Genomic DNA, 17,529 nt, shown 5'->3' with positions numbered 1-17,529 from the left:
TGAGTCTAAATCTGCATTAGAGGGAGGCAGCAAGAGAGTAGAACAGCCAGGGCCTGCGACTAAGGATGAGCCAGTAAAGTTTGGGAAGGAATACACAGCGAAGGAAAGAAGGAAAGAGAAGAAAGAAGAGGTGGAGCTAGGGGTCAAAAGCCGCAAAGCCAGGATAGAGAATGGGTTCCCTGGAACAGAGGACGTGAAACAACAACTGCTGAATGAGATGCTGCTAACTCCCACAAGGCTGAGACAAGGAAAAATGAAAGAGGAGGCGACAGTAAAAAGAGATAGGGTGACACCCCGCAGAGGGAGCAACGACTGGATCAAGAAGGAGGCCCCAGAGGAGGTGCAGACCCGCAGAGGGAGCAACGACTGGATCAAGAAGGAGGCCCCAGAGGAGGTGCAGACCCGCAGAGGGAGCAACGACTGGATCAAGAAGGAGGCCCCAGAGGAGGTGCAGACCCGCAGAGGGAGCAACGACTGGAACAAGAAGGTGGCCCCAGAGGAGGCGCAGACCCGCAGAGGGAGCAGCGACTGGAACAAGAAGGAGGCCCCAGAGGAGGTGCAGACCCGCAGAGGGAGCAACGACTGGATCAAGAAGGAGGCCCCAGAGGAGGTGCAGACCCGCAGAGGGAGCAACGACTGGAACAAGAAGGTGGCCCCAGAGGAGGCGCAGACCCACAGAGGGAGCAGCGACTGGAACAAGAAGGCGGCCCCAGAGGAGGCGCAGACCCGCAGAGGGAGCAACGACTGGAACAAGAAGGCGGCCCCAGAGGAGGCGCAGACCCGAAAAGGGAGCAACGACTGGAACAAGAAGGCGGACCCAGAGGAGGCGCAGACCCGCAGAGGGAGCAACGACTGGAACAAGAAGGCGGCCCCAGAGGAGGCGCAAACCCGCAGAGGGAGCAACGACTGGAACAAGAAGGCGGCCCCAGAGGAGGCGCAGACACGCAGAGGGAGCAACGACTGGAACAAGAAGGCGGCCCCAGAGGAGACGCAGACCCGCAGAGGGAGCACGACAACAAGAAGGCGGCCCCAGAGGAGCGCAGACACGCAGAGGGAGCAACGACTGGAACAAGAAGGCGGCCCCAGAGGAGACGCAGACCCGCAGAGGGAGCAAGGACTGGAACAAGAAGGAGGCCCCAGAGGAGGTGCAGACACGCAGAGGGAGCAACGACTGGAACAAGAAGGCGGCCCCAGAGGAGGCGCAGACCCGCAGAGGGAGCAACGACTGGAACAAGAAGGCGGCCCCAGAGGAGGCGCAGACACGCAGAGGGAGCAACGATTGGAACAAGAAGGCGGCCCCAGAGGAGGCGCAGACCCGCAGAGGGAGCAACGACTGGAACAAGGAGGCGGCCCCAGAGGAGGCACAGACCCCCTGGAGGTGGGAGGACTGGGCCAAGAAGGAGGCCCCAGAGGAGGTGCAGACCCGCAGAAGGAGTGATGACTGGATCAAGAAGGCCCCAGAGGAGGCACAGACCCCCGAGAGGAGTGAGGACTGGATTAATAAATTGTCTCCAGAGGAGGCGCAGACCCGCAGAAGGAGCGACGACTGGATCAAGAAGGAGGCCCCAGAGGAGGCGCAGACACCTGGGTGGAGGGAGGACTGGATTAAGAAGTTGTCCCCAGAGGAGGTGCAGACCCCTGAGCGGAAGGAGGACGGGATTAAGAAGTTGTCCCCAGAGGAAGCTCAGACCCCCGAGAGGAGGGAGGACTGGATAAAGGAGCTGAAGTCGGTGCTCAAAGAGGAGGTACTTTCCCCGAAGAGGAGAGAGGAGCAGGTGAAGAAAAAGAAGAAGAAGGTGGTGGTCATGGACGAAGTGCCCACGTTCATGCACCAGAGGACAGAGGTGAAGATAGAGGTGAAGAAAGAGAAGGAGGCGCAGGGGGAGGAGAAGACGCCAAAGAAGTCTGTGAGGCTGCAGAGCCCAACTCCTTACAAGGAAGACAGCGACAGTCCGGACCCCCAGGAGTACGAGATCTCCCTCTATGTCAAGGTACAGTAGCACCAAGGGTTAACTATGGGTTAGCTATGACGTTAAGAACGTTGCAGATAGACATGTGATGAATAAAGCTGACACAATTCTCTTTTTTAAACGACAGGCATTCACATGTGTTCTATCTACAATACACCCTGTGTAGTACACAGTACATTTATATCTGAAAGTTCTGTTATGTTGCATCTTCCTGAACCGACCCCAGTGCTCCCTGGTCCTGTAGAGCTACAGGCTGTATCGATCAGCTGATTACCTGAATCAGATGTGTTACCCTGCACATCCTGTGGATGCTCAGGACCAGGACTGAAGAACACTGAGGGGTGTGGTCTAAGATGTATAGATCTCTCTGCCATTGTCTCCGTGTATTGGCACCTCCACTTGTGGCAGGTTATAGTTTAGCATGTGTTTAAAGTCAAGTGTAGCTTCTATTCAGATACCGGCTACAAGATGTATCTGTCCACATGTCACAACAATACAAACCCACCCCTTCTCTTCCTTCTTTCGCTCTCTCTATCTGCCTCCAACTCTCACATGGTAATCCAATCAGTGTTTCGGAATCCTCGAGAATGATCGACTTAGCTCGTAATGGAACTTTCCTGTCATCCTGTGCTATAGATTACATGGGGCTACATGGGGCTACATGGGGCTACATGGGGCTACATGTAGTGTGCTAGCTAGCATCATAGGAAAACTCATGCCAGCCACTAGCCCTAGCCCACCTTTTAGCTTATCTTAGCTACTTAGTTGCTAATTATATTAGTGTCTGGTCTATAGTCATGTTCAGTTGGTCATAAAGGCTAGCTCAGACACTGTCCGCTCAAAGCCCCAGATATTGTTCTGTTGTTGTGGTCTATTCTCCCCTGGCTGGTTTAAAGTAATGTGATTTGACAACTTGAAATGGCCGCCTGTCGGGAGTCGTTGAGAGAGAGAGAGGACGTTGTTGTTATCATTAGCCTACTTTCTGTGGCCTGTTCTTCTTTACCACCGAGTGTATTGACATGGCAACATACAATGATACTGGCCTGGAAAATATACTGTAAGGGAGTAGTTAACAGGTAACTTAATTTACGTCGTAATAAAGACACTGTTTGGCCCTGCAGGTCAGAGGTGATGTAGTAAGGAAAGAAGAAGGTCTGTGTGTCTGGCCAGTAAAGTATTAGCCTGCTGGACTTATTCAAAAACACACCGCCATTTTGAAAATCTGTTGCTAAAAAACATCAAGCATACTTACGGTTTGGGTGTGAGGCATGTTGTGTAATATTCCCTGTGTTATGATTGCATGTGAGGTGTTTTGTTGGGGTTGTGTGTGATTGTGTTGGCATGTGGGAGTCATGTCGCTGGGTTGCCTGTGATCCCACTGTGATCTCCTTATCTCATTCCATTAAGAGAGTGATATCCTACTGTAATTCTACCCCTCTTTAGCTGATTGCACACACACACATGCACAGATGCACACACACAGTTACACGGAGACACACACACACACAGTCTTGATGGCCCCATTGTCCCATGCGTGCCTGTGTGTGAGGGGTATTCTAGTAGTGTTGTTGGTGAGTGTTCTAGTGCAAAATGGCTGCCGTAGCATCACCTGTGGCCCACTATCAATGTAAAGTGCTTTGAGGACTAGGTGGAGAGCACTACATTGAGCCACTACATCATTATGCTCCATTCTAGCCGCGACTGTATTGCTTTGAGCCATGCATTTCTGGTCAGTTGTCTATAAAAAGCCTGTATTAAAAAGTTACCTGACATGGTACCTCCTTTGGCTCATTTGGTTGGAGTGTGGCTCTCTATAGCAACCCCAGGGTTGTGGATTTGACTCCCAAATGTGCTACATAATACTGTATGTGTGCTAACCATCAGTCGCCTAGATAAAACCTCCTGCTAAAAATGGGCATATTGTTATGGCGTTGTAGGTCTGGAGGGCTGCATGCCATGGACCCAGGACGTGACCAACACAACAAAGGCACATTCCAGTGTTTGATGAAGGTGCCCTGGCGCCCAGCTGAAGGATTAAGTCTGGGGGAAAATGTCCTAATATCCTGGCCTGTTCTCCCGGGGCGCCTGCTCACATAATACAATAGCCACCTTTGTCTTGCTCTTGGTGTGAGAGCAACTGTAGGTATGCTCCATGGCCAAGGTCAGGGGAGGCAGGAGGCAGGAGCAAGCTCCAACTGTGGCTTTCACCGAAGTTAGAGACTCAAGGAAAACATGGAGGAAACTATTTCTCTCTGACAATAAGCTGATTATCAGGCCTGCTGGTATGGAGCTGACTGGGGTGTCTGGGGACAATCTGGGGACAAGAGGGGGACAAGAGGGGGTGACAGGGCCCACTCTGCCTACACACATGCAGATATTTGACTTATTGGTCCGCTGTTGTTGTCATTATGGTAACAAAGTCACACAGCACACTTGAATGGTCATCTATTACCATGAGCTTTGGGGTCAGAGTTGAAGTGTGATGAGTCAGAGTTGGTTGGGTTTGTAATGATCTCAGTAGAAATATACATGATCAAACAATGTTATGTTGTTGACAACTTTCTACCCAATGAGGTACTTCTATGATATGCATGCACAGTGTGGTTAGTTGCCTACGAGGAGTACGTTTTCAGTGTGTGTGTGTGTGTGTATATGTGTGTGCATATGTATACGTGTGTGTGCGTGTGTGTGTGTGTGTGTGTGTGTGTGTGTGTGTGTGTGTGTGTGTGTGTGTGTGTGTGTGTGTGTGTGTGTGTGTGTGTGTGTGTGTGTGTGTGTGTGTGTGTGTGTGCGTGTGTGTTTGTGTGAGAAACACATTGCGCTTTCCCATCAGGGTCAGAACAGTCCTGAGGATGCCATCAACTCCCACACACTGACCCCAGAACAGACCTCACACTGTTCTGCCAGCCTACACTGACACCATACCAACAGACTCTGGGTCAGTCAGTTGGTGCCTATTGTTGCTGTTGTTTGAGGATTGATAAAAACGTATCCTGGTGCACCAAAAGAGGCAGAGTTTCTGCATTGTAGGTTTTTAAGGGCAGAGAATGAGATAATTTTACTGGAATCATAAACTGAAACTTTTGCATCAGGAAGAAATTATTGTAGAGGGGCACATGGACCTGATTACGTATCTAAACAAGTTTGCACGCTGTTCTCTGTTTGGCATGGGCTATTATTAATTCATTATGTCAGTACCTGTAGCTGAATTCAACACATCAGAACTACAATCTATAAATGAAAGACGCCCCACCAGACAGGGAAAACACCCAAACAGTGTGTCTATTATGCTAGCCGTGTGTGGCTAACAAAGAGGGAGTGTGCTGTGCAAAACGTCTCACTGTCCTGCTCTGCATATCTAAACCCACCTCATCTCGATCTTACCACCCCAATCATGGACACCCACAGCTACAGAACCCTCAGACGCGGTCCGGTCTCAGTCAGCCCAGACAGAGACAGTAACTTTCATGAGTTTCTCTGACAAAACCTGACTGATTGGAAGCAGATTGATTTACGGATCGGGCTGTGTCTTTGGACCTCTAGCTTATGAGTCCATAAACTGATACCTTGACTTGTGTTGTCACCATGGCCTGGTTTGACATAGCAGCCAAAAACCTGGGGTTCCCAACTATCGAGCTGTTTGTCAAGGTAAGAGTTGAGCTTGAAGTATGAAGGAATTTGATGCTGCTGGTGCTGTTGTTGTTGCTGGTGTTGGTGCTGTTGTTGTTGCTGTTGTTGGTGCTGTTGTTGGTGGTGCTGTTGTTGTTGCTGCTGCTGGTGCTGCATGTGGTGGTACTGTTGTTGCTGCTGCTGGTGGTGGTACTGTTGTTGCTGCTGGTGGTGGTGGGACTGTTGTTGTTGCTGCTGGTGGTGCTGTTGTTGTTGCCGCTGGTGGTGATGCTGTTGTTGTTGCCGCTGGTGGTGGTACTGTTGTTATTGTTGCTGCTGGTGGTGTTGTTGTTGCAGCTGGTGGTGCTGTTGTTGCCGCTGGTGGTGATGCTGTTGTTGCTGCTGGTGGTGCTGTTGTTGCTGCTGCTGCTGTTGGTGCTGATGGTGGTGGTGCTGTTGTTGTTGCTGGTGCTTCTGATGGTGCTAGTGTTGTTGATGATCTCTTAGGTTTGTTGAGGACCTTTAGTGGCAAGAGATCGTCAGGGCCGATTCAATGTGTTGTGGTAGTGTGTTTTACCAGACAGGGAATAATGACCAGGGCATTTGTGATTGGGGCCTGTTATATGTACTGTATGTATTTGAACTGTGTGTGTATGAGTTGGACTCAACCTTTTGTGTGACTCCTACTTAGGCTGCCAGTGATGGTGAGAGCATCGGGAACTGTCCGTTCTCCCAGCGCCTCTTCATGATCCTGTGGCTGAAGGGAGTTATCTTCAACGTCACCACAGTCGACCTCAAAAGGTATGGATCATCCCATCGGCCGATACGTCTATCAATCAATCAATCAATCAATCAATTGTGTTCTATATCAAGATCAACAGGGTTTGAAATACTTTCTAAAGACATTCAGCCATTAATGCTGGATGATGTTTATGTGGGTTCCCTGACACAGGAGCCCTGTAAGAACCTTGTAATAATGTGTTACCCAGGAAACCGGCGGACCTGCAGGACCTGGCCCCGGGGACCAACCCTCCATTCGTCACATTTAACGGGGAGGTGAAGGTCGACGTCAACAAGATAGAAGAGTTCCTTGAGGAAAAACTCACGCCACCACGGTACACACCCACCACTTCCTGTCTATTGCCTGTCAATCAAACGACCACTTCCTGGATTCAACTGACCAATCCTGATGTCTGATATGTCTTTCTCAGGTACCCCAAGTTGGCGACTAATCACCCAGAGTCAAACACCGCAGGTATAGATGTGTTCTCCAAGTTCTCTGCCTACATCAAGAACCCCCGCAAAGATACCAACGACGGTAAGGCTTGTGTTTGTGTGTACTGCGTGTGTGTACTGTGTGTTTGCGTGTTTACACTGTAGCCTGTGTGTCTCTGACTGTGATTACAATGTCTGTGTGTGTGCATCTCTGTATGTCTGTGTTCACTCACAGTATACCGTGTGTGTGTGTGTGTGTGTGTGTGTGTGTGTGTGTGTGTGTGTGTGTGTGTGTGTGTGTGTGTGTGTGTGTGTGTGTGTGTGTGTGTGTGTGTGTGTGTGTGTGTGTGTGTGTGTGTGTGCGCATGTGTGTCTGTGTGTGTGTGTGTGTGTGTGTGTGTGTGTGTGTGTGGGGCATGGTGTGGGGTGGGGTGGGGGTGCAGGCCTGGAGAAGGCCCTGTTGAAGTCTCTGAGGCGGCTGGATGAATTCCTGAGGACGCCCCTGTCGGAAGAGATCGATGCCAACAGCACAGAAGACCCTCAGGAGTCCACACGCTGCTTCCTGGATGGACCTGACTGGATGAATGCTGCCCAAACTACACATCATAAAGAGGAGAATACATATTATAAAGCCCCCAGACTACATATTATAAAGCTGCTGGAAGAGATCGACTGCTGCAGACTACATATTATAAAGCACAGACTACACATTATAAAGACCCTCAGGAGTCCATTATAAAGGTACTGCTACCTAGACTACACATTATAAAGGTACTGCTGCCCAAACTACACATTATAAATTTACTGTTCCCCAGACTGCTGCTGCCCAGACTCCATTATAAAGGACCTGACCTTATAAAGGTACAGACTACACATTATAAAGGCAGACTACACATTATAAATTTACAGACCACATTATAAAGGTACTGCCCAAACTACACATTATAAAGGTACTGCTGCATAAATTATAAAGGTACTGTAGACTAAACATTATAAAGGTACTGCTACCTAGACTACACATATAAAGGTACATATTATAAAGGTACTGCTGCCCAGACTACACATTATAAAGGTACTGCTGCCCAGACTACACATTATAAAAGTACACTGCCCAGACTACACATTATAAACTACACATTATAAAGTACTGCTGCCAGACTACACATTATAAAGGTTATAAAGGTACTGCTGCCCAGACTACACATTATAAAGGTACTGCCAGACTACACATTATAAAGGTACTGCTGCCTGCAGACTACACATTATAAAGGTACTGCTGCCTGCCTAGACTACACATTATAAAGGTACTGCTGCCCAGACTAAACATTATAAAGGTACTGCTGCCTAGACTACACATTATAAAGGTACTGCTGCCCAGACTACACATTATAAAGGTACTGCTGCCCAGACTACACATTATAAAGGTACTGCTGCCCAGACTACACATTATAAAGGTACAGCTGCCCAGACTACACATTATAAAGGTACTGCTGCCCAGACTACACATTATAAAGGTACTGCTGCCCAGACTACACATTATAAAGACTAGACTACACATTATAAAGGTATAAAGGTACTGCTGCCTAGACTACTGCTGCCCAGACTACACATTATAAAGGTACTGCTGCCCAGACTACACATTATAAAGGTACTGCTGCCCAGACTACACATTATAACTGCTGCCTAGACTAGGTACTGCTGCCCAGACTACACATTATAAAGTACTGCTGCCCAGACTACACATTATAAAGGTACTGCTGCCCAGACTACACATTATAAAGGTACTGCTGCCCTAGGTACTGCTGCCCAGACACATTATAAAGGTACTGCTGCCCAGACTACACATTATAAAGGTACTGCTGCCCAGACTACACATTATAAAGGTACTGCTGCCCAGACTACACATTATAAAGGTACTGCTGCCCAGACTAGACTGCTGCCCAGACTACACATTATAAAGGTACTGCTGCCCAGACTACACATTATAAAGGTACTGCTGCCCAGACTACACATTATAAAGGTACTGCTGCCCAGACTACACATTATAAAGGTACAGACTACACATTATAAAGGTACTGCTGCCCAGACTACACATTATAAAGGTACTGCTGCCCAGACTAGGTACTGCTGCCCAGACTACACATTATAAAGGTACTGCTGCCCAGACTACACATTATAAAGGTACTGCTGCCTAGACTACACATTATAAAGGTACTGCTGCCCAGACTACACATTATAAAGACTGCTGCCCAGACTACACATTATAAAGGTACTGCTGCCCAGACTACACATTATAAAGACTGCTGCCCAGACAACACATTATAAAGGTACACATTATAAAGCTGCTGCCCAGACTACACATTATAAAGGTACTGCTGCCTAGACTGCTGCTGCAGACTACACATTATAAAGGTACTGCTGCCCAGACTACACATTATAAACTACACATTATAAAGGTACTGCTGCCTAGACTACACATTATAAATTATAAAGTACTGCTGCCCAGACTACACATTATAAAGGTATAACTACACATTATAAAGGTACTGCTACACATTATAAAGGTACTGCTGCCCAGACTACACATTATAAAGGTACTGCTGCCCAGACTACACATTATAAAGGTACTGCTGCCCAGACTACACATTATAAAGGTACTGCTGCTGCCAGACTACACATTATAAAGGTACTGCTGCCCAGACTACACATTATAAAGGTACTGCTGCCCAGACTACACATTATAAAGGTACTGCTGCCCAGACTACACATTATAAAGGTACTGCTGCCCAGACTACACATTATAAAGGTACTGCTGCCCAGACTACACATTATAAAGGTACTGCTGCCCAGACTACACATTATAAAGGTACTGCTGCCCAGACTACACATTATAAAGGTACTGCTGCCCAGACTACACATTATAAAGGTACTGCTGCCCAGACTACACATTATAAAGGTACTGCTGCCCAGACTAACATTATAAAGGTACTGCTGCCCAGACTACACATTATAAAGGTACTGCTGCCTAGACTACACATTATAAAGGTACTGCTGCCCAGACTACACATTATAAAGGTACTGCTGCCCAGACTAAACATTATAAAGGTACTGCTGACTACCATTAGACTACACATTATAAAGGTACTGCTGCCCAGACTACACATTATAAAGGTACTGCTGCCTAGACTACACATTATAAAGGTACTGCTGCCCAGACTACACATTATAAAGGTACTGCTGCCCAGACTACACATTATAAAGGTACTGCTGCCCAGACTACACATTATAAAGGTACTGCTGCCCAGACTACACATTATAAAGGTACTGCTGCCCAGACTACACATTATAAAGGTACATGCCCAGACTATATAAAGGTACTGCTGCCCAGACTACACATTATAAAGGTACTGCTGCCCAGACTACACATTATAAAGGTACTGCTGCCCATACACATATAAAGGTACTGCTGCCCAGACTACACATTATAAAGGTACTGCTGCCCAGACTACACATTATAAAGGTACTGCTGCCCAGACTAAACATTATAAAGGTACTGCTACCTAGACTACACATTATAAAGGTACTGCTGCCCAAACTACACATTATAAAGGTACTGCTGCCCAGACATTATAAAGGTACTGCTGCCCAGACTTATAAAGGTACTGCTGCCCAGACTACACATTATAAAGGTACTGCTGCCCAGACTACACATTATAAAGGTACTGCTGCCCAGACTACACATTATAAAGGTACTGCTACACATTATGCCCAGACTACACATTATAAAGGTACTGCTGTCCAGACTACACATTATAAAGGTACTGCTGCCCAGACTACACATTATAAAGGTACTGCTGCCTAGACTACACATTATAAAGGTACTGCTGCCCAGACTACACATTATAAAGGTACTGCTGCCCAGACTACACATTATAAAGGTACTGCTGCCCAATACACATTATAAGACTACACATATAAAGGTACTGCTGCCCAGACACATTATAAAGGTACTGCTGCCCAGACTACACATTATAAAGGTACTGCTGCCCAGACTACACATTATAAAGGTACTGCTGCCCAGACTACACATTATAAAGGTACTGCTGCCCAGACTACACATTATAAAGACTACACATTATAAAGGTACTGCTGCCCAGACTACACATTATAAAGGTACTGCTGCCCAGACTACACATTATAAAGGTACTGCTGCCCAGACTACACATTATAAAGACTAAAGACATTATAAAGGTACTGCTGCCCAGACTACACATTATAAAGGTACTGCTGCCCAGACTACACATTATAAAGGTACTGCTGCCTAGACTACACATTATAAAGGTACTGCTGCCCAGACTAAACATTATAAAGGTACTGCTGCCCAGACTACACATTATAAAGGTACTGCTGCCCAGACTACACATTATAAAGGTACTGCTGCCTAGACTACACATTATAAAGGTACTGCCCAGACTACACATTATAAAGGTACTGCTGCCCAGACCCATTATAAAGACTACACATTATAAAGGTACTGCTGCCCAGACTACACATTATAAAGGTACTGCTGCCCAGACTACACATTATAAAGGTACTGCTGCCCAGACTACACATTATAAAGGTACTGCTGCCTACAGACTAGACTACATTATAAAGGTACTGCTGCCCAGACTAACACATTATAAAGGTACTGCTGCCCAGACTACACATTATAAAGGTACTGCTGCCCAGACTACACATTATAAAGGTACTGCTGCCCAGACTACACATTATAAAGGTACTGCTGCCCAGACTACACATTATAAAGGTACTGCTGCCCAGACTACACATTATAAAGGTACTGCTGCCCAGACTACACATTATAAAGGTACTGCTGCCCAGACTAAACATTATAAAGGTACTGCTGCCCAGACTACACATTATAAAGGTACTGCTGCCCAGACTACACATTATAAAGGTACTGCTGCCCAGACTACACATTATAAAGGTACTGCTGCCCAGACTACACATTATAAAGGTACTGCTGCCCAGACTACACATTATAAAGGTACTGCTGCCCATACACATTATAAAGGTACTGCTGCCCAGACAACACATTATAAAGGTACTGCTGCCCAGACTACACATTATAAAGGTACTGCTGCCCAGATAACACATTATAAAGGTACTGCTGCCCAGACTAGACTACACATTATAAAGGTACTGCTGCTACACCAGACTAACTGCTGCCCACACATTATAAAGGTACTGCTAGACCATAAAGGTACTAGACTACACATTATAAAGGTACTGCTGCCCAGACTACACATTATAAAGGTACTACACATTATAAAGGTACTGCTGCCCAGACTACACATTATAAAGGTACTGCTGCCCAGACTAAACATTATAAAGGTACTGCTACCAGACTACACATTATAAAGGTACTGCTGCCCAGACTACACATTATAAAGGTACTGCTGCCCAGACTAAACATTATAAAGACTGCTAGACTACACATTATAAAGGTACTGCTGCCCAGACTACACATTATAAAGACTACACATTATAAAAGGTACTGCTGCCCAGACTACACATTATAAAGGTACAGCTGCTGCCAGACTACACATTATAAAGGTACTACTACCAATTATAAAGGTACTGCTGCCCACCACCTTGCCACTAGGACTACACATTATAAAGACTACACATTATAAAGGTACAGCTGTCCAGACTACACATTATAAAGGTACAGCTGCCCAGACTACACATTATAAAGGTACTGCTGCCCAGACAACACATTATAAAGGTACAGCTGTCCAGACTACACATTATAAAGGTACAGCTGCCCAGACTACACATTATAAAGGTACTGCTGCCCAGACTACACATTATAAAGGTACTGCTGCCCAGACTACACATTATAAAGGTACTGCTGCCCAGACTACACATTATAAAGGTACTGCTGCCCAGACTACACATTATAAAGGTACTACTGCCAGACTACACATTATAAAGGTACTGCTGCCCAGACTACACATTATAAAGGTACTACTGCCCAGACTACACATTATAAAGGTACTGCCCAGACTACACATTATAAAGGTACTGCTGCCCAGACTACACATTATAAAGGACTATTATAAAGGTACTGCTGCCCAGACTACACATTATAAAGGTACTGCTGCCCAGACTACACATTATAAAGGTACTACTACCAATTATACCCACCTTGCCACTAGGACTACACATTATAAAGGAACTACTTTAATGACTTATATCCTCTAAATTCTCACATCAACACTGACCTCTATCACTGATCCATATGAGTTGTGATTTGTTTCTCTCAAAGTGATTCCCATGTTTAGGCTTCTTCCTGGTCTGTTTCATGACATCACCTGTGTCTCGGTCCTGTCCCAGGTGGTGGCCAGGAAGTACCGTGGCTTTGAGATCCCAGCGGAGATGGCGGGGGTGTGGCGCTATCTGAACCACGCCTACAAGAGGGAAGAGTTTACTAACACCTGTCCTGTTGAGCGCGAAATCGAATTTGCCTACATAGATGTGGCCAAACGAATCAAATAGCGACAGGGGGAGGAGGGAGAGACTGAGAAGGCCCAATCCCAAATTGTGTGTGTGTGCGTGTGTGTGTGTTTCTTTGTACACTCACAGGTTGGGTTGCACGGCACTCATATGTAGTGTCATGGCTGCTGTGTTGAGCGCGAAATCGAATTTGCCTACATAGATGTGGCCAATGAATGACTACCAATACAACTATTGGGTTGCAGACCACTAGTCTGCATCCATTTCACATCCAGTCCTTTTGGCCAAAGCCCTCTGCGGTGCACTATAATGCAGCTGTATGGTGTCATTGAAGACACAGACACTGATAGAAACATATAGTACTATCTACTAATACTGCGACATTGTAAAACTGTCCTAAAGCAGCCTAAAGCATTCATTAGAGTGTTATAACCTCTGTGTCTTAGAGGAATAGCAGAGTACAGGTAGACACGCCATACGTATATGAATATGCAACACTTTGGCCTTGATCACAGTATTACACTATGTCTAAAAATTAACATACATATACTTTATAAATTCTCTTTTCATTAGTTTCTCACCGTCTTATTTTGGCTATCTATGGGTGAATAATAATCAATAGTAAAAAGCTTTTTGATGTCAAGGTCTGACTTATCTATTTGTACGTTTTGTAAAAGCAAATCTGCTTTAATACCATTTATATCGAATTCTATTGACCATAACAGGATTGTGGGTGGGGCTTTCTGTTGAGAAGCTCACCTGTTTGGGCCTTCCTGAACATGCAGGTTGAATCGGAAGCCATTTTGATTGTGGCGGAAGTGTGTACTGTATCTCTCTATGCACCAAACAAATACAGACACAACCCTGTGTACTCGCCTTATAATCCTCACCAGAGGAGACTTTATTAAACTGATTTCAGAACAGTGATTTGTCTTTGATATTTTTGTTACCTTGCTTTGTGTATCTTTTGATGTATGACAACTTCTGACAGACTTTTGAATATGGGGTGACCTTTCCCTTTAAACCTCAACCCAGTCACCCACAGTCACCAAGGCAACGGTACAACTGACTCTTCTGTGGGACCAAAACGTAAAAGCCCTAATATCAACAAACGTAGTTTACAGTGCCACCATGGGTTACCATGGGGACATCCTCTCCAGGAATTCTAGAGTTTTGCAAGAAGTGTGTAAATCTCTTATGTAAATCTCTACCACCAATGTAAGCAGTCCAGTAACATTACATTATACAACCAATGTGTACATAACCTTTAAGACTGAGACCTAAAAGTCTCTCAGCTTTGCGATGATGCCTCGTACCCTTTCAAATTATCTTGTGAGCCACTCAAAAAACAGCAATACATCTGCCCTCAACATCATCTTTAGCAGCCAACTGCACACAGTTTCAGTCATTTTGGACATATTGATCATTCCATAATGAACAACTGAGAGAGAGAGAGGGATCTGTAGAAAAATAAACGTCTTTATTGTCCTATAGTTTTATCATGCTCGAGTCATCTTTATTAGAGATCACACACAGCGGTTTCTCTTCTATAAACGGTTAACAGACTTTCGTGCACATAGGCACAAGTACACACGTCGATGATGGGGCAACCTGATTGGTCAGTACTGTTATTCATGAGCCAATGAAAAGGTCAGTGGTGGCGCCGGGCCTCTGATGCCTCGCCGCATTGGTAGCCTAGTGCCTGGGTGCAGGGTGAGGGTAGGATGGGGGGAATGTTGGTTTGGAGGGTACCATGGATGTTTACAGGGGTGTTTGTCAGGGTCTGTGGAGGATCAGTTTTGGGAGCAGTACTTCCAGAAACACACTGTTGGAGAGAAAGAGAACGAGATTAGGAAGTTGAGCATTATCTTCAAATATTAGCAAACATCACAAAACAGGAAACACGTGAAAAATACTTCCTAATTGACTTTTGACCCCTTGCAGTCACCTCTCTTGTTGCTGGGCTTCTTGGGTTGCTGTGGGAGGGACTTCTTGAAGTTTCGGCCACTCAGACTGTCTATGCCGTCAGTGCTGGGCCGGGATGCAGTGACGCTACCTCCAACATCCACAGGAGGCACTGTGGTGGTTTTCACTCTATCCGCCTCAGCTACCTTCAGTACAGGAATAGAAGAAGTCACACTTTAGTTTCAAGCAGGCAGGAGGATCCTTTGAAATGATGTATCGCAGGTACAGTATTTAACATTTTATAAAGGAGAAGTTGAGGTTCACAACTTAATGTAAGATGGTTCCGCACCCTGAAAGTAGTCTACTGGCGAAGAGAAACTGTATTCCATGGTTAAGTTTTCTTTAAACAGCCACTACAAACATCAGGTAGCTTTAGCCAATCGCTAGCTAGCAATCAATGGAGGTGACAGGGGCACAAGTGCAATGTAAAAAAAACATAAATGGCCAAATCACATTTAAAGTAACATTAAACAAAATATTGAGTTGATCTGGCCATAGAATTTAGAAAAATTGCACGGTTGCCCCTATCACTCCATTAGATGTATTACTTTCTAAAACACATCCTGGTGTGAAAGTAACTATTCTATCCCAAGGCAGGTAGGAATATCATAAACACAAATAGTATTGATTTACCGCTGTCTTCTTCTTTCCTGAATTTCTGCCGTTTGCTGACCCTCTGGGCATCATGGTCATCCGTGTGCTCAGAGTGCTGTTGATCGCCCTGCTGAGTTCCTCCAGCGCTGACAGCATCTTCAGAATCTGGGCTCGTCTATCTGGACTGCTCGTCACCGGATCCATCTTCAATCGTCTATCCAGACTGCTGGTGGGTGTGGATGTCTTTTCTCGACCAACAGGGATGGTGGTCAACAGTGTGGTCTTCAGTGGTCTGGAAGCGTTGACCGTTGACGGTTCCGTTCTCTCTTGCACATTTGAGTCGCCTCTAGCTGGACCTGTTAGCTTTATGTCTCCTGAAAGACAACATTACAGACACACATGAACATTCTGTGGTCTCAGAGTCATATTCAACGCCTGGCTGAATGCCATCCTTGTTCTATAATGCCATGTGCTCCATGGTGGTTCAGGCCAGGGTTGCTATTTGTAGAAAGTGTCCTCCAAATAAAATGTGATTGATTGATTCCACCAAACCCCAGCAGCTCAGAGACAGACCAAGTCTCAGCCCTAGACAGTCTGTTGTGTGATGTAGACAAAGTTCCCAGCCTTTCTCAGCTTTTTGTCTGTCCACGGTCTTCAGAGGGTCACTGTGTCAACTGAGCCATATTGTTATGTGGCCACCTTAAAGACCCTCTGAACGTCACAGCGGTCCCATAGCAATGCCATGGAATCACCCAGTACCAATGTCAGCTCGTGTCGAAGTGGAGAGTGGACACGAGCTGCTTTGAGTGTGTGTGTGTGTGTTTGTGTGTGTCTATGTGTGTGTGTGTGTGTGTGTGTATGCTTGCTTGCTTGCATTTGTTTGTGTGTGTGTGTGTACAAAGGATAATTCAGCATTGTGTGGGCGAGGAAAGTATTCTAGGAAGAGAGGAGCGTGAGCAACACATTCTTCATCTATACTCCCTGAATACTTTCATTCAGCCATCTTCATCCTTAACTGTGATCTCTCCATCCTTCTCTTCCTTCACCATCCCATCCCTTCACTCTCCCTTCAGCCACTCAATCTCAGCCTTCCTTCCTACTCTCTCCATTCCCTTCCATTCTTTCCGTCCATCATAATTTCCCTCCATGTTCCCTTTATACCTCGACTCTCACCCTTCTTCTATCCTCCCTCAATCCCTTAAGTCTCCATCCCATCCCTCCATCCCTCTCTCCTTACCTCTGTCAGTCAGCAGGGTGGGGGCTGTGTCCACTCCAGCCCACAGAGTCACCAGCACCATCAGGACTCCCACCAACAGGACCACAGATACTTTCTGCATGACTGCACCTTCTTACCGGAACTTCTGGCAGTTTCTGAACCAATTCTGACCACAGCTTCTGGGCTTCAACCACAAGTACCGGTCTGGTTCTAAAGCTCAGGTCTTTGGGTACCAACAAGGTCTCGTTTTAGTCTCAAAGAGCTGAGTTAGCTCTGTCGTCTTCTTTAGCTGCACGTTGAGAGAACATGTATGTCTCCTGGGGGTCAGAGTTCAGCCAATTGTTTGGGTGTCTGTTAGTCTTCTTGTCCAAAGTCTGTTTCTTAATTTCTGCCTCTGAAGTCACTAACTTGTTTGTCGTACACACACTTGTCGTTCAGCAC

At 46.1% G+C, this 17,529-nt stretch overlaps 1 protein-coding gene across 1 annotated transcript; it reads left to right on the top strand.

Annotated features, from left to right (window-relative positions):
- The first annotated feature begins 1,028 nt into the window (after positions 1-1,028).
- Positions 1,029-13,355, top strand: LOC135542981 (chloride intracellular channel protein 4-like). The gene is made up of 6 exons (XM_064970101.1): positions 1,029-1,991; positions 6,271-6,380; positions 6,569-6,694; positions 6,791-6,897; positions 7,238-7,383; positions 13,194-13,355. Exons 1-6 carry the CDS (start codon positions 1,806-1,808, stop codon positions 13,353-13,355), a joined length of 837 nt encoding a protein of 278 aa, XP_064826173.1. The 5' UTR covers positions 1,029-1,805.
- Positions 13,356-17,529: the final 4,174 nt, after the last annotated feature.

This window comes from Oncorhynchus masou, chromosome 7 (genome assembly GCF_036934945.1).
Source record: "Oncorhynchus masou masou isolate Uvic2021 chromosome 7, UVic_Omas_1.1, whole genome shotgun sequence".
NCBI classification, from domain to species: Eukaryota; Metazoa; Chordata; class Actinopteri; order Salmoniformes; family Salmonidae; genus Oncorhynchus; species Oncorhynchus masou.
This window is presented reverse-complemented; position numbering and strand designations above follow the sequence as displayed.